The 13,094-nt window shown below is 36.6% G+C and overlaps 1 protein-coding gene and 1 long non-coding RNA gene across 2 annotated transcripts in view; one reads left to right on the top strand and one right to left on the bottom strand.

Moving 5' to 3' along the window:
* LOC309608570 overlaps nt 1-13,094 on the top strand; it is a 250,040-nt gene that overhangs the window by 49,780 nt on the left and 187,166 nt on the right. The gene's annotated exons all lie outside the window — the stretch shown is intronic.
* The window catches only part of TOPAZ1 (testis and ovary specific TOPAZ 1), a gene marked incomplete at its 5' end in the record, with an annotated part of 67,629 nt that overhangs the window by 41,281 nt on the left and 13,254 nt on the right, over nt 1-13,094 (bottom strand). Inside the window, 4 exons of the mRNA XM_082348348.1 lie at nt 1,232-1,377; nt 3,283-3,347; nt 11,285-11,412; nt 12,108-12,169. Coding sequence (XP_082204474.1) covers nt 1,232-1,377; nt 3,283-3,347; nt 11,285-11,412; nt 12,108-12,169 — 401 coding nt within the window. The remainder of the gene's footprint in view (nt 1-1,231; nt 1,378-3,282; nt 3,348-11,284; nt 11,413-12,107; nt 12,170-13,094) is intronic.

The following is a 13,094-nucleotide window of genomic DNA, read 5'->3' as shown; positions in this document are numbered from 1 at the left end:
CCCAGGTGCTATGGATCGACTGTGTCTCCCCCCAATTCATAAATTGAAGCCTTAACCCCCAAAGTGACTGTATTTGGAGTTAGGGCCTTTTGCAGAAGTAATTAAGGTTAAATGGGGTTGTAAAAATGAGGCCCTGATCTGATAGAATCAATGTCTTTATAAGAGACACCAGCGAGCTTTCTCTCTCTCTCTCTCTCTCTCTCCCCCCATGCACATGCACCAAGGAAAGGCCATGTGAGGACTTAGTGAAAAGGCTGCCGTCTGTAAGCCAGGAAGACAGCCAGAAACTGAACTCTACCAGAAACTTGATCTTGGACTTCTAGCTTCCAGAACTGTGTGAAATGAATATCTGTTGTTTAAGCCACCCAGTCTGTGGCATTTTGTTATGGCAGCCCGAGCTGACTATTATACCAGGGATCATTATCCCTTAATGTTAGTCTTTTAAAATGAGAATTAGGACATTTAAAAATTATGTTTTCTAAAGATAACACAAAAATGTTTTTTATCTTAAGTAATTTCATTTTTCATTTTGGCAGCATCCAGATATAATTTGGGACAAGCTGACGTTTTTGCTGCATGGCTTTGCAGTACTTTTCATTATGAAACCTGTAAAGCTTTTTAAGATAAAACATGTGATCATCATGGGCTTGCTGCTATAGTACACAACACCAGGCAGCATGAAGTCAGTAATGGGAGGTCCAGAAGAGTTAGGTGTGAGCTACATACACAAGAGGATTTTACTGTTTCTAAATTAATTCTTCAATCTAGTTTATTTTTTCACAGCATTGTGAATGATCAAAAAAAGACACAAATTCTAAACTACATTCTAAATTTCTAAAACACTCACTTAAAATATGAATATTTTAGGTATAGACTATAATTTACCTATACTACCACTATCACATAAATATAGATATCTCAGAAGTTGTTCCATCAAAAGTACTAACTAAAGGTACACAAACCTTCTAATCTTAGCATATCCTATACTTGTTTCAATTTTTTTCTTCTCTTTTTTATTTTGGGCCCTGCCACACAGCTTGTGGGATCTTAGTTCACTGACCAGGGATTTAACTCGTGCCCCCTGCAGTGGATGTGCAGAGTCCTAACCACTGGACTGCCGCCAGGGAATTCACTCAATTGTTTTCTTAACTTTTTTGTTTCGGGTGGAAAAATCTCCTGTATCATTTCTATATTATCAAAAGCCAACAGAATTTTACTAAGAAAATTGTACCATTCATCCAGGGCTTCAGTAACGTGTCTTCCTGATGAGCACTTAGATTCAAACGTGGCACTGGCACTGATAAGCACAGAGGTTTGGGGCCCAGCGCTGCCAACTGACATTCACCAACCACATTCTCTGTATTTTTAGAATCACTGCTGTGTGAGCAGAAAAACCAAAATCAGACTTTAAATTTATTCTAAAAACATAAAGTAATGAGAATCAAATAAGTAGAAACACATCCTAACGATAGTATTGATGTAGTCTACATACTATGCTGTGTACTACCATCATATACTATGATTCTTCAGTATTTTCAATAGGTTGTTCCTGCCTTCTTAACTAGAAAACTGATACTTGTTAAATGGCTAGGGTATGGGTAGAAGTGGGGTGGTGGGGTTAAAACTAGAGCAAAGTATTTCTGATCATGTCAGACAAAAGGTTTGAGCAGGAACTGGACTAGCATCCAAATCCAGAAAAGATCAGGCAATGATTCTATTAATAGTGCAATAAAATAAATGAACTGCAAGTTATTCTTCAGGACATGTATATATAATAAATTTATACAAGTACTTGAGACCTTCCTTTGGGAAGAAGGTATAATAAATGTATTGTTCTAGGCTACTGATTTAAACAGCTTTGACTGTGTTCTAATACGTGAGATCCTATATAGCCAATTAAAAAAAACCACCTTAATTTGGAGGTCACTTACCTAGAAAAATAAATAACTTAAGCAAGGGGGAGGGTGGAAAGTGCCTCAGAGCTATCAGATATAAATGAATTTACTTTTTCGGAGAAAGACTTATACCCTCATTCAGATACTACAGTATTTTACCTTAAACACAGTTCTAATAAAGCTTTTTCACCTGGGGTTCCCTTGGCCAGCGGAGAGTAAAAATAGTAAGAAAAGGGGCCAATGCTTATAACAGTTGAAACCTAGTAGCATTGACGGGAGTTCAATAATTTCACACAAAATAAAAATATTTGCTTCTCTCCCCAACTTGGGATATCATTGATATGTGCAATTATCATACCCCCACTCCAAATAAAACAAAATAAAAGCAGTAACATAAAACAAACAAATATGAATTATGGAGTTTTATAGATGGAAAAGATTATCTAGAAAAATTCTTTTATTCTGATTGGGTAATGTGGTGACTTACCCAACGTCACACTCCTGGTCATTATGGCAGAGCCAAGGTGATGACAAAACTCTGCAGGTTGCAACTATTTAGCTTGTAAGCAAAATGTTTTTAATAGGAAAAAAAAAGTTAACCTTGTCACATTTTCTTTTTAAGATCTTCAAGTGGGCATGAACCATACGGGCTTCTATGCCAATCTAATTCTTACCTAGGCTTTTCTTTAACGTAATGGTTCTCAAACTTGAACATGTAGCAGGATTAGTTGGTGACCTTGTTGAAACACAGATTGATGGGCCCCATTTCCTGAGTTTCTGATTCAGTAGGTCAGGGGTGGGAACAAATAATTTACATTTCTTACAAGTTCCCACATGATGCAGCTGCTCCAAGGACCACACTTTGAAAAACACTGTCTTAACATAAAAGAACTTGAACATATTTGTCACCTGACCTGACTGTGCCTTGCCTCAACAGCAAAACAGGTGTGGGGTGTGGATCAAATGACCTCCAAGGTGTCCTCTAAATCTAAATTTGGTATCTGTATATGTTCCAGTGAGTGTACTGTAGCTCTCAGTACTAATCGCTGCAGACATAGAAGATACCTGCAAATTGCAACGTTCATCTGATTTCAGCTAGTCTTACCTTCATAGAAGTCACATAAACATCTTTTTTTCTTTTATCACTATTCCTCATTCCTCCCTCAAAAAATATTTTAATGGCTCCAAACACTTAGTGATAGCTTTAAGGTAACTTACAATACCCCTGACATCTGTATACACCTGACACATTAATTAAATAATACCCATGTATTGTTTACGGCATAGTAGCCCAAGTATATACAGGAGAGAATGAAAAATATGCTCAAGATACAAATTACATGAATGACTATTTTAACATTATGTAATTTAAAATTATGTTACAGACCTTTTGCAAACTTCATAAATATCTTCTTTTTCTTCTTGAATAGTCACCTTGTCCAAAAATCTACACTGTGAAGAGATTATGGTTAAATAGTATAAGTGACTATCTCTGCATTCCATATTAGGCTATGAGGCTTACCAGATCAGAATGTACTAGATGTTAATTAAACGACTAGCTCATGGTCAAGCAGGAAAATAATTCTACTCTACATTATTTAAAATATGAACACTGATTTTAAAATTTCTGCTGTTGAGAAAAGCTAATATAAATCAATACATTTTTCCCAGTTTTTGATGTCACCTTTAATTATGCAAGCCACCATTTCAAATTATTTTGGACAATTAAAGTTATATTTCTTTTTATTCAGAAAAAAACAGCTTTGAGTGATTTTTATTTTTAGGTGGTATTTACCAACATAAATGTATTTTTCATTAGAAATATTTATATGTATTTAAAACATTGCTACACTTAAAGCACTTTACAATTAGTAATTAGTGTTTTGGGAATTGTGATTCTCTGTAAGAAAATTATACATACTAGACCTTTGAAAAAACAGGCACCAAGAAAATAAATACCCCAAATCACCCATCATTTGGGCAGCCAGAGATAACCACTTAATATCTTACTTTATATCTTTCTAGTCTTTTTGAAGTACATAATCATATTTTACAATAATGGTACACACTATATATACTATTGTAACTATAAAAATCAACTGAGTAACGTGAAACACTAGCAAATAGAAAGATATACCATGTTCCTGGATGAGAATGTTAAAGGTAAAAAATGTTAATTGCCTGCAAATTAATTTATACGTTTAAAAAATTACTTTACAATGTGTGTTTAAAGTTCTTAGAAGAATATAAGAATAGCCAAAAATATTTTAGATTTATAATACAGGTTAGTATCTTTTAAAGCAAGCCTTCCTGTTTTTATTTTTCAAGTAATTGACTGTATGGAATTGGTACAGGACCTGAGCAATTAATGAAATAAAAGACAAGTAAAAGAATCATTCTATACATGAAAATTGAAACTATTAAAGATGGCATTTGAAATTTGTGAGGAAATGTTTCAATAAATAGTAATACAACAACAGGCTAGCTGACTGGATGGAAAAAAGCTTGGTACCAATTCACCATATGTCAAAATACTTTAGGTTCATTAAAGATTTAAATATAAAAAATACTGAAAGTATCAAAAATAAAATAAAGGTGAGTAGTTATATAATTTGGAGGCTGGAGAAAGCCTAAGCTGACACCAAAGGCAGAAACCATGAATTACGGTATCAGTAGGTTTGAATACAAACATTTAAAATATTTTCATATGCTAAGATGACAAAAGTCACCTGTCAAAATAAGAACAGAAAGGTTACATTGTTTCTACATTTTTTCTTCCAAGATAAAATTTAGATTTATATTGATAAAAAATGTAAACATAATAAATAACACCAAAAAAGCACTAGAAAAAGATACAGGTGAACATTTTTAATCCAGAAACAGGGAAGGGTTTCTCTAAATACAACTCATAACTCAAATATCATAAAATAAAACATACATTTGAGGGGCTTCCCTGGTGGCGCAGTGGTTGAGAATCTGCCTGCCAATGCAGGGGACACGGGTTCGAGCCCTGGTCTGGGAAGATCCCACATGCCACGGAGCAACTGGGCCCGTGAGCCACAACTACTGAGCCTGCGCGTTCGGAGCCTGTGCTCCGCAACAGGAGAGGCTGCGATAGTGAGAGGCCCACGCACCGCGATGAAGAGTGGCCCCCACTCGCCGCAACTAGAGAAAGCCCTTGCACAGAAACGAAGACCCAACACAGCCAAAAATAAATAAATAAATAAATTAAAACAACAACAACAACAACAGAAAACACATACATTTGACTAAATAAAAATAAAAAGCTCCTTCAAGGTAAAAAGCTCCTAAACCAAGTCAAACACAAATGAAAAAACAGGAAAAAGTATGGCAACATATGACAAAGAACAAATATGCTTAATATATGTAAAGTTCCTGCAAATAAAAAAAGATCAAAATCCCAAAAGAAAAATGGGCAAAGGATGTAAAAAAGAAGTTCACAGAAGAAAATGTAAATGGCTTTTACACATACTAAAAGATGCTTAACTAGACTCATAAGAGAAAAGCAAATGAAAAGTCATTTGTAAAAATGTACAGATGGACAAAAATAAAAAAATTTTAATACTGAGTTGGTGAGTGTGTGGGGGAGAAAACTGTCATTCCCATACAATGTTGATGGAAGCATAAATCAAAGCAATCTCTATGTAGGGCAATCTGAAAATTCTACTTCTAAGAATTAATCCAAAAATGCTTGCACATATGCAAAATGCCTTATGCTCAAGGATGCATAATGCAACAATGTTAAAATAGCAAAAAATGGGAACAAACCAAGTGTCCATCAACACTGTAACTTGTTGAATAGAGTATACCCATATAGTGGATAATTATATAATTGTAAAAACAAAGTATCATTACATATATGGAAAGGAAACAATCTCCATTATACATTAAGTTAAAAAAAGACAAAGAATGATAAGCTGTCATTTGTATAAAATTAAAAAGAAGACACAATAGGTCCAGTTTGAGAAATGGCAAATAAGTATCTCTTATTGGGCTAATCCTTCTTCAGGTAACAACTGTAACTCTCAGATGAACTATAAAAAAAAACTCTGCCTGAAAACACTGGAAAGGTATGAAAAGTAGGCAGAATCTGGAGGGAAAGAGGGAATGACACTGGGTAACAGTCCTGTTTTTATGGATTTATTCTTAAAGAGAGGCCTTAATTGGTTGGAACCACTGGGGAAGGCTAAAAATTTGCCATACTGACACAAAGAACCAGAAGACAGAGTACAGGGCAAAGTCAGAAACTGGGAAGTGAGGCTGGGAATCCTGGAAACGGGACAGCCTAAGAGAGAAAGCCCCCAAATCTGCTTTAAACTTGGTCCAAATTTCTAGCTGACCCTTGAACTACACCTTTGTAAGGTAGACTCCAAACAACCCAGATGACACTAAATGAACTGAATAAACATTTCAACTGCCTACTACCACAGGGGGAGTAACCTGGAGGCCAAGTCCACCCAAGTTAAAACCTACGCATGCAACTACCAGACAGCCCAGCAACTGCAAACCTGGGCATTTATTTCAAAATACCAAAGTTACAGAGATGGAAAACATATTAATGGTTACTAAGGTTATGGAAGTTAGGGGTAGGGAGGGATGTGTGACAAAGGGGTAGCATAAGGAATATCTTTGTAGTGATGGCATAATTATCTTGATTGCAGTGGTGGCTACAAAAATCTGCACACTTGATAATATACACAGAACTACATACACTCATTATACTAATGCCAAATTTCTGCTTCTGATATTGTGCTTTAAGATGTAATCATGGAGGAAAACTACTTTTGCAACTTTCTGTGAATTTACAATTGTTTCAAAATAAAAATTAAAAAGTACACTAGCATTTCAACTATCTGGGGCTCAAAACTAGAATCATTAAGCAACTACTACCATGGTAAATCTAAAAATTGTTATATATGGATTCTGGGTATAACTGATATACAAGAGAAAGAAAAAACAAGGTCTGTGGAAAAGACAGAAATATATATATATGTAAAAGATCAGTAAGGAAGCATTTCTAAAAATTCACAGAAAACCATACATAAAAGCAGAAAAGTGGCAGGCTAGACATATGTCCTATAAATCAACCTATTTACCCTCTAAAGTTCCTAAAATATAAGGTGAGAGATGGATAAAGTTTGTTAATTCCCAAATTTGGGGGCCAGATATTTTAAAGACAAATATTACTGACAGGGTCATGTATCAATATTTTCTAAAGAGTTGCTACTTTGAAGCTTACCATGGTATCAGAAAGATAAAAGTATCATTCCCCTTCCCTTAAACAAATCCAAAAAGTAGTACCACACTAGGAAGCAGCTAAATGATTTTGGGGATTATTTTTAAAAGAGCTAATATTGAAAATAGTCTACATCTTTAAATATTTAGTGTTAAGAACTCAGTGAATTCTGGCAAACGTCTCTTAAAATCTATCCTTGCAGAATTGAAAGCAAAAAGTCTTCTCTTCTGCTTTAAGTAGAATAGAGTACAAACTTTATTTTTTAATGCTTTAGAGCAAAGGTTGGCAAGCTATAGCCTGCAGGCTGCCTGTTTTTGTAAATAAAGTTTTATTTGAACACAGCAATTGACATTTGTTTACATATTGTCTATGGCTTCTTTCTCCTTACAATAACAGAGCTGAGTAGCTAAGACAGCAACCATATGGCCCACAAAGCCAGACAAGTATTTACTATCTAGTCTTAAAGAAAAGGTTTGTTGACCCCTGCTATAGAGTCAAGGGATTCTACTGTGTGACCCTGGACAAGATACTAAGTCTCAGTTTTTTCATCTGCAAAGGGAAATAGCAGTACACACTTCATGTGCAGTAAAGGGTTAACTCAGTAAATCTGGGTTGTCCGTATGCCTATGTTAAAGGAATGGCCTGTGACCTGCTCCTAGAAGGTAACTTCTAAGCCCTTGGAATATGCTGCCTGATTGTGTGTCTTTGTTTACCTGGGTGTCTGGGATCACAACAGATAGTGTAAGCTAACAGTGTAATTTATGGTAGAGGCCTTGGGCCACTCCAGAAAGTCTTTGTGATTTATGACGGGGTCCTTGAGCCACGTGGTATCAGCTTGACCTCTGGAGGGACTGGAGACTGAGTGACTGAGGTCAGCCACGCAGGTGGTCAACCATGCCTATGTGACTGACCCCAATAAAAACCCTGACCAAGCTTCAGGCAAGTCCCTGGCTGGCAATATTCTGTTTCTGTCATACATCACTCCTGGGAGAAGCAAGCAGTGTTCACGTGCCTCTATTGGGAGAGAAAAACTGGAAGCTTGTACTCAGTTTCTCCTGTGCTCTGCCCTATGTGACTCTTTCTTTTGCTGACTTTAATCTGTATTCTTTCACTGAAATAAACTGTAACCTTGAGTTACAATAACAGCTTTGCTGACCTCTGTGAGTCCTTCTAGCAAATCACTGAACCTGAGGGTGGTTTTGGGAACTCCTGAACAGCACCTCCTTATATCATAGGGATAAGATATAACCAACGCTAAATCTCTAGCACTGGCTGGCTGGCATTTAATAAAGGCTCAATACATACCGGCTGTTATCATCAAACCATTAAGCAAGTACTTTGTGATATTTTTATTCATGCTATAGGACACTTCTAACACTTAAAGACTATTTTTTTTTGATGTGGACCATTTTTTAAAGTCTTTATTGAATTTGTTACAATATTGCTTCTGTTTTATGTTTTGAGTTTTTGGTCCCGAGGCATGTGGGATCTTAGTTCCCCAACCAGGGATCGAACCTGCACCCCTTGCATTGGAAGGCGAAGTCCTAACTACTGGACCTCCAGGGAAGTCCCTAAAGACTATTTTCAAATGAGGTTCACATCCAATATTCATTCAACAACCATTTGGGACTTCCCTGGCAATCCAGTGGTTAAGATTCTGCACTTCCATTGCAGGGCACACAGGTTTGATCCCTGGTCGGGGAACTAATATCCTGCATGCCGTGCGGGGCGGCCAAAAAAACCCAATCATTTGTGTTATTACTCTGTATCAGCCACTGCTCTAGGTGCTAAAGATTCATTTGTGAGCAAAATGGACAAAAATCTTTGCCTTCATGGAGTTTCATTCTAGCAGGAAGAGACAGAGGTAAACATAAATAAGTAAATGTAAAGTATGTTATATCATGATAAGTACAAGAAAGGGGGATATGAAATGTTGACAGAACGGAGAATACTGGAATTTTAGGTTGGATGGCTAGGGGAGGTCTCTCTGAGAACATGAAATTTGAGTAAAGATGTGAAGGAAATAAGAAAGTAAGCTATATCTTTTTTTTTTTTTTTTTTTAGGAGATAAAATGGCAAGGGCAAAGGCCGTGAAGTGGGAGAAAGCCTGGTTTGTTCCAAGAACAGCCAGGAGGCTAATGTGGTCAGAGTAAAATGGATAAGGAGAGTAGTCAAAGAGATCAGAGAGGTAACAACGTAGGGGAGGGGTAGGGGGAACAGATAAAGGGCCATGCAGGTCACAGTAAGGAATATGAATATTAAAAGCCACTGGAGAGTTTGAAGTAGAAGAATAACATGATCTAGTTTATGCTATGTTGAGAATAAACTACAAGAGGACAATATCAGAAGCTGGAGAAATGTTAGGAGACCACTGCAGTAATGCAGGCAGGAGATGATATTAGGTGGGGCCTGGGCCTGGGCCTGTGTGGTATGTGTGGGAGTGATGAAAAGTGAATAATTTCCAGACATCATCTGAAGCTAAGGCCAGCAGGATTTCCTTACAGTCTGGATATGGAGTGAGAGAAAAAGAAAGTAATGAAATTCAAGGTTTTTGAGCCTAAATAACTTATAAAGGATGGAGTTGCCTTTAATAGAAAAGGGGAAAATTACAGGAACAGCTGGTTTGTGGTAGGGTAGGGGACATCTAACAGGAGGTCAGTTTCGAACACGTTAAGTTTGAGAAGTGTAACTGGACATCCAAGTGGAAAAATCAAGTAGGCAACTAGAGAGAAAGGTCTGCAGCTCAGAGACAAAGTTCAAGCTGGAGATATCAATTTGAGAGTCTTAGCACACAGATGGCATTCAATGCAATGAGGTTGGATGAGACCATCTAAGGAGCAAATCTAGATAGGAAAAAAGAACAGACTCCTGGTCTAGGCACTGGGTCGCTCCAACATGTAGAGGTCAGGGAGATCAGGAGAGACCAGCGAAACCAACTGGGAAGTTGCAGACAGACAGGACACTAGGCATGCATGTTTAACCTGAAAGCCATGTGAAAAAAATGTTTCAAGGAAAGTGTGATCAACTGTTAAATACTGGTGATAGGTTAAGAAAGATTAAGACTGAACTATGTCTATTAGATTCAGCAACGAGCAGGTCACTGGAGAGTTTAAGACAGGTAGTTTTGGTGGAGGTGAAGGTGACTATCTTTGGAACTGGAGGAGAGAAACTGGGGATAGAGGGTCTAGACAAGTCTTTGGAGAAATAGGACAACAGGTGAAAAGGAAAATGGGACCATGAAAGTGTATTTTTGGTTTTGTTTGAAGATGGGAGAAAAGCATGCTTATGTTGAAGAGAATGATCCAGTAATGAAAGGAGAGTTACTGGAATGTATTTTAAGAGAGGGAAGAGATGGATTCTAGCACACAGCTGAAGGGAATAGTCTTGGCCTGTTCACCCAGTGTAACAGAAGTGAAGCTGAAGTTTTGGGAACAGGTGCAGGTAGGTGGCCTAATGTATTGGTAGGAACTTAGGAAGTTCTTTTCCAATTATTTCAATTTTCTTGGTAAAGTAGGAAACAAGGTTGTTAGCAATGAGGACAAATGAGGAGGAATAAGGAGAAAGAAGAAAACATGAAATAGTTGTCTAGGAGTCAATTAAATTATTCAAAAGGTTAAGACAATCATACACATCTGGCAGATAACTGATACCCCAAATTTTCTCCATATCATACACCAGTGGTATGTTCCAACATCAAGTTAGGTTTAGCTCCGATTCCTATGCCTTCTACACCTGTGGTCGAATAACTGATGCTTGCATTCATAGCACGCAGGCACTATGATATTCTAAAACTTCAAAGAAGATCAAATGATATTCAGTACTTTGTACTTAGTGAGGCAGGAAGATATGTAACAATTTAGAAAGATTTACATAGGTTTGAGAAGAACTTTAGGATTCTAAAAAGCTAAATATATAATTAAACAGCACACCCCATTTTCCCAGACAAGTGAAACTCTGTTAATACTGTGCTTACGGCAAGCATCAAGCAGTATGTCCCATGGCCAGAATGATGTGACTCTTTACTCAACAAAAAGGCCATTCCCTTGTCACCTGACAGCACTGCTAAGATGGACTTCTGTATTTACCACTATCTGGACCAAGAAATACGAAAATGCAAAAGATTCCCTAGTACCTTTTCATCCAAGTCTGAACTTTTTGTGTGTTCACTGACGTCTCCCAGTTTTTCATTTGAAGAAGTCTCATTAGCAACTTCACCTAAGGAAATGTTTGCACCTTTGGAATCATGTTTTATCTCACTTGCTGAAAAGAAATAATATTCAACTGTAGAAACTTTAAATGACAAAATAACCAAGTCATTTAAAGATTGTTCTAAAAATGAGTTAGAATTCAGAGACTCTTTTAAAGTCCAATGTGACAAATATGAAGCAGCATTTTCAGCAAATTATACATTTATTCCTCCCTCTCTATCAAAATAACTCCATTACATGGTATAAAAAGAATTGGCAGTAAGACAAAATTGAGACATAAAGATAAATTTAAGAATCTTTCTTGATCATGTCCAGCTATTTTTCAATATATTTTTAAAACTTGAAAGTTTTTGAAATTAACTTTCAAATTATTTCCTGTAAAGATTCAGTTATTTAAACTTAGGATTAGCTATTATTAAAAAAATATTAAAAAGGACTCAGATTTAAAATGTGGTAAAGCTTAAATATATATTTCAATTTCAAAAATGAGACTACAAAAATTGCTAAGGTCAATTATCTTTTGTAGATAAAGCCTAACAAAGTTATTTATTAAATAATCAACTGGAAAATTTCTCAAAATCTGATCTGCCAACCAGGCAAAACTGAGGAAAACTGACAAACTGTAAAACACGGTTGACAGACTCTAAAATGAAAAGCTTCCTATTTTAATGAATTCATTCTGACTATGCCTAAATAGAGATATAAAAATACTTCAATATTACACATTCTGAAAATGTCAAATTTTACCTGCTGACAAGGAAGCACAGATCTCTGACTTCATCGATTCAGGATCCAGTACAGGGAGTTGTCTATTATAAAGCAAACAGAGCTTACACATTATAACATATTCTAGCAGAACTATCCACTCCTCTAAACATTACACAATACTAGCTTTAGCAGCTGGTGAACATCAGCTCAAGTCCTCCAAGGCCAGAGTAGTATTCTGGGATAGCACACCCAAGCAGATTCTGCATTTGGTTCTTTAATCACATTCGCCACAATTGTTAGGGAGTGCTTCCACTCAAACTTTGTTAGAGAGAACTGATGACATTATACTAAGCATTTAAAACATTTTTAAAGTATTACACCAATGCAAGATAATGTTTACCTCCTACTCTTAAGCATGTGTTTGTATGTCTTACCGCCAATGTAAAAGGAAGAGTGTGAGAGCAGTTTGAGTCTCTTTTTGTAGTCTCTGAAGACAACCTAAGGTCTAAAGGTTAACAGCTATGGAGATCAGAGTTAAACCAACCTGGGCTCAAATATTGTTCTGCCACTTACTATGTCAACCGTGGCAAAATTATTTAAATTCTTTGAGTCTAACCATATCTGTAAAATGAGAATACCACCTACCCACAAGGTTATTGTGAGGATTAAATAAGATAAAATGTTCTTAAAGCCAATGGCATAGGCTCAACAAATGAAAACTACAGCTATAGGAGCCACTCAGAAACAAATGGCCAAACACTATTCCATTTTTAAAAACTTGGACAAAAGTATATAAAAGTACACAGAATAAAATATAATAGGACTTCCCTGGTGGCACAGCGGTTAACAATCCGCCTGCCTGGACAAGAATAAAGATGCAGACATAGAGAATGGACTTGAGGACACGGGGAGGGGGAAGGGTAAGCTGGGACGAAGTGAGAGAGTGGCACTGACATATATACACTACCAAATGTAAAATAGCTAGCTAGTGGGAAGCAGCTGCATAGCAGAGGGATGTCAGCTCGG

Source organism: Balaenoptera borealis (assembly GCF_965194805.1).
Source record: "Balaenoptera borealis genome assembly, chromosome: 12".
In the NCBI taxonomy this organism is placed as follows: domain Eukaryota; kingdom Metazoa; phylum Chordata; class Mammalia; order Artiodactyla; family Balaenopteridae; genus Balaenoptera; species Balaenoptera borealis.
This window is presented reverse-complemented; position numbering and strand designations above follow the sequence as displayed.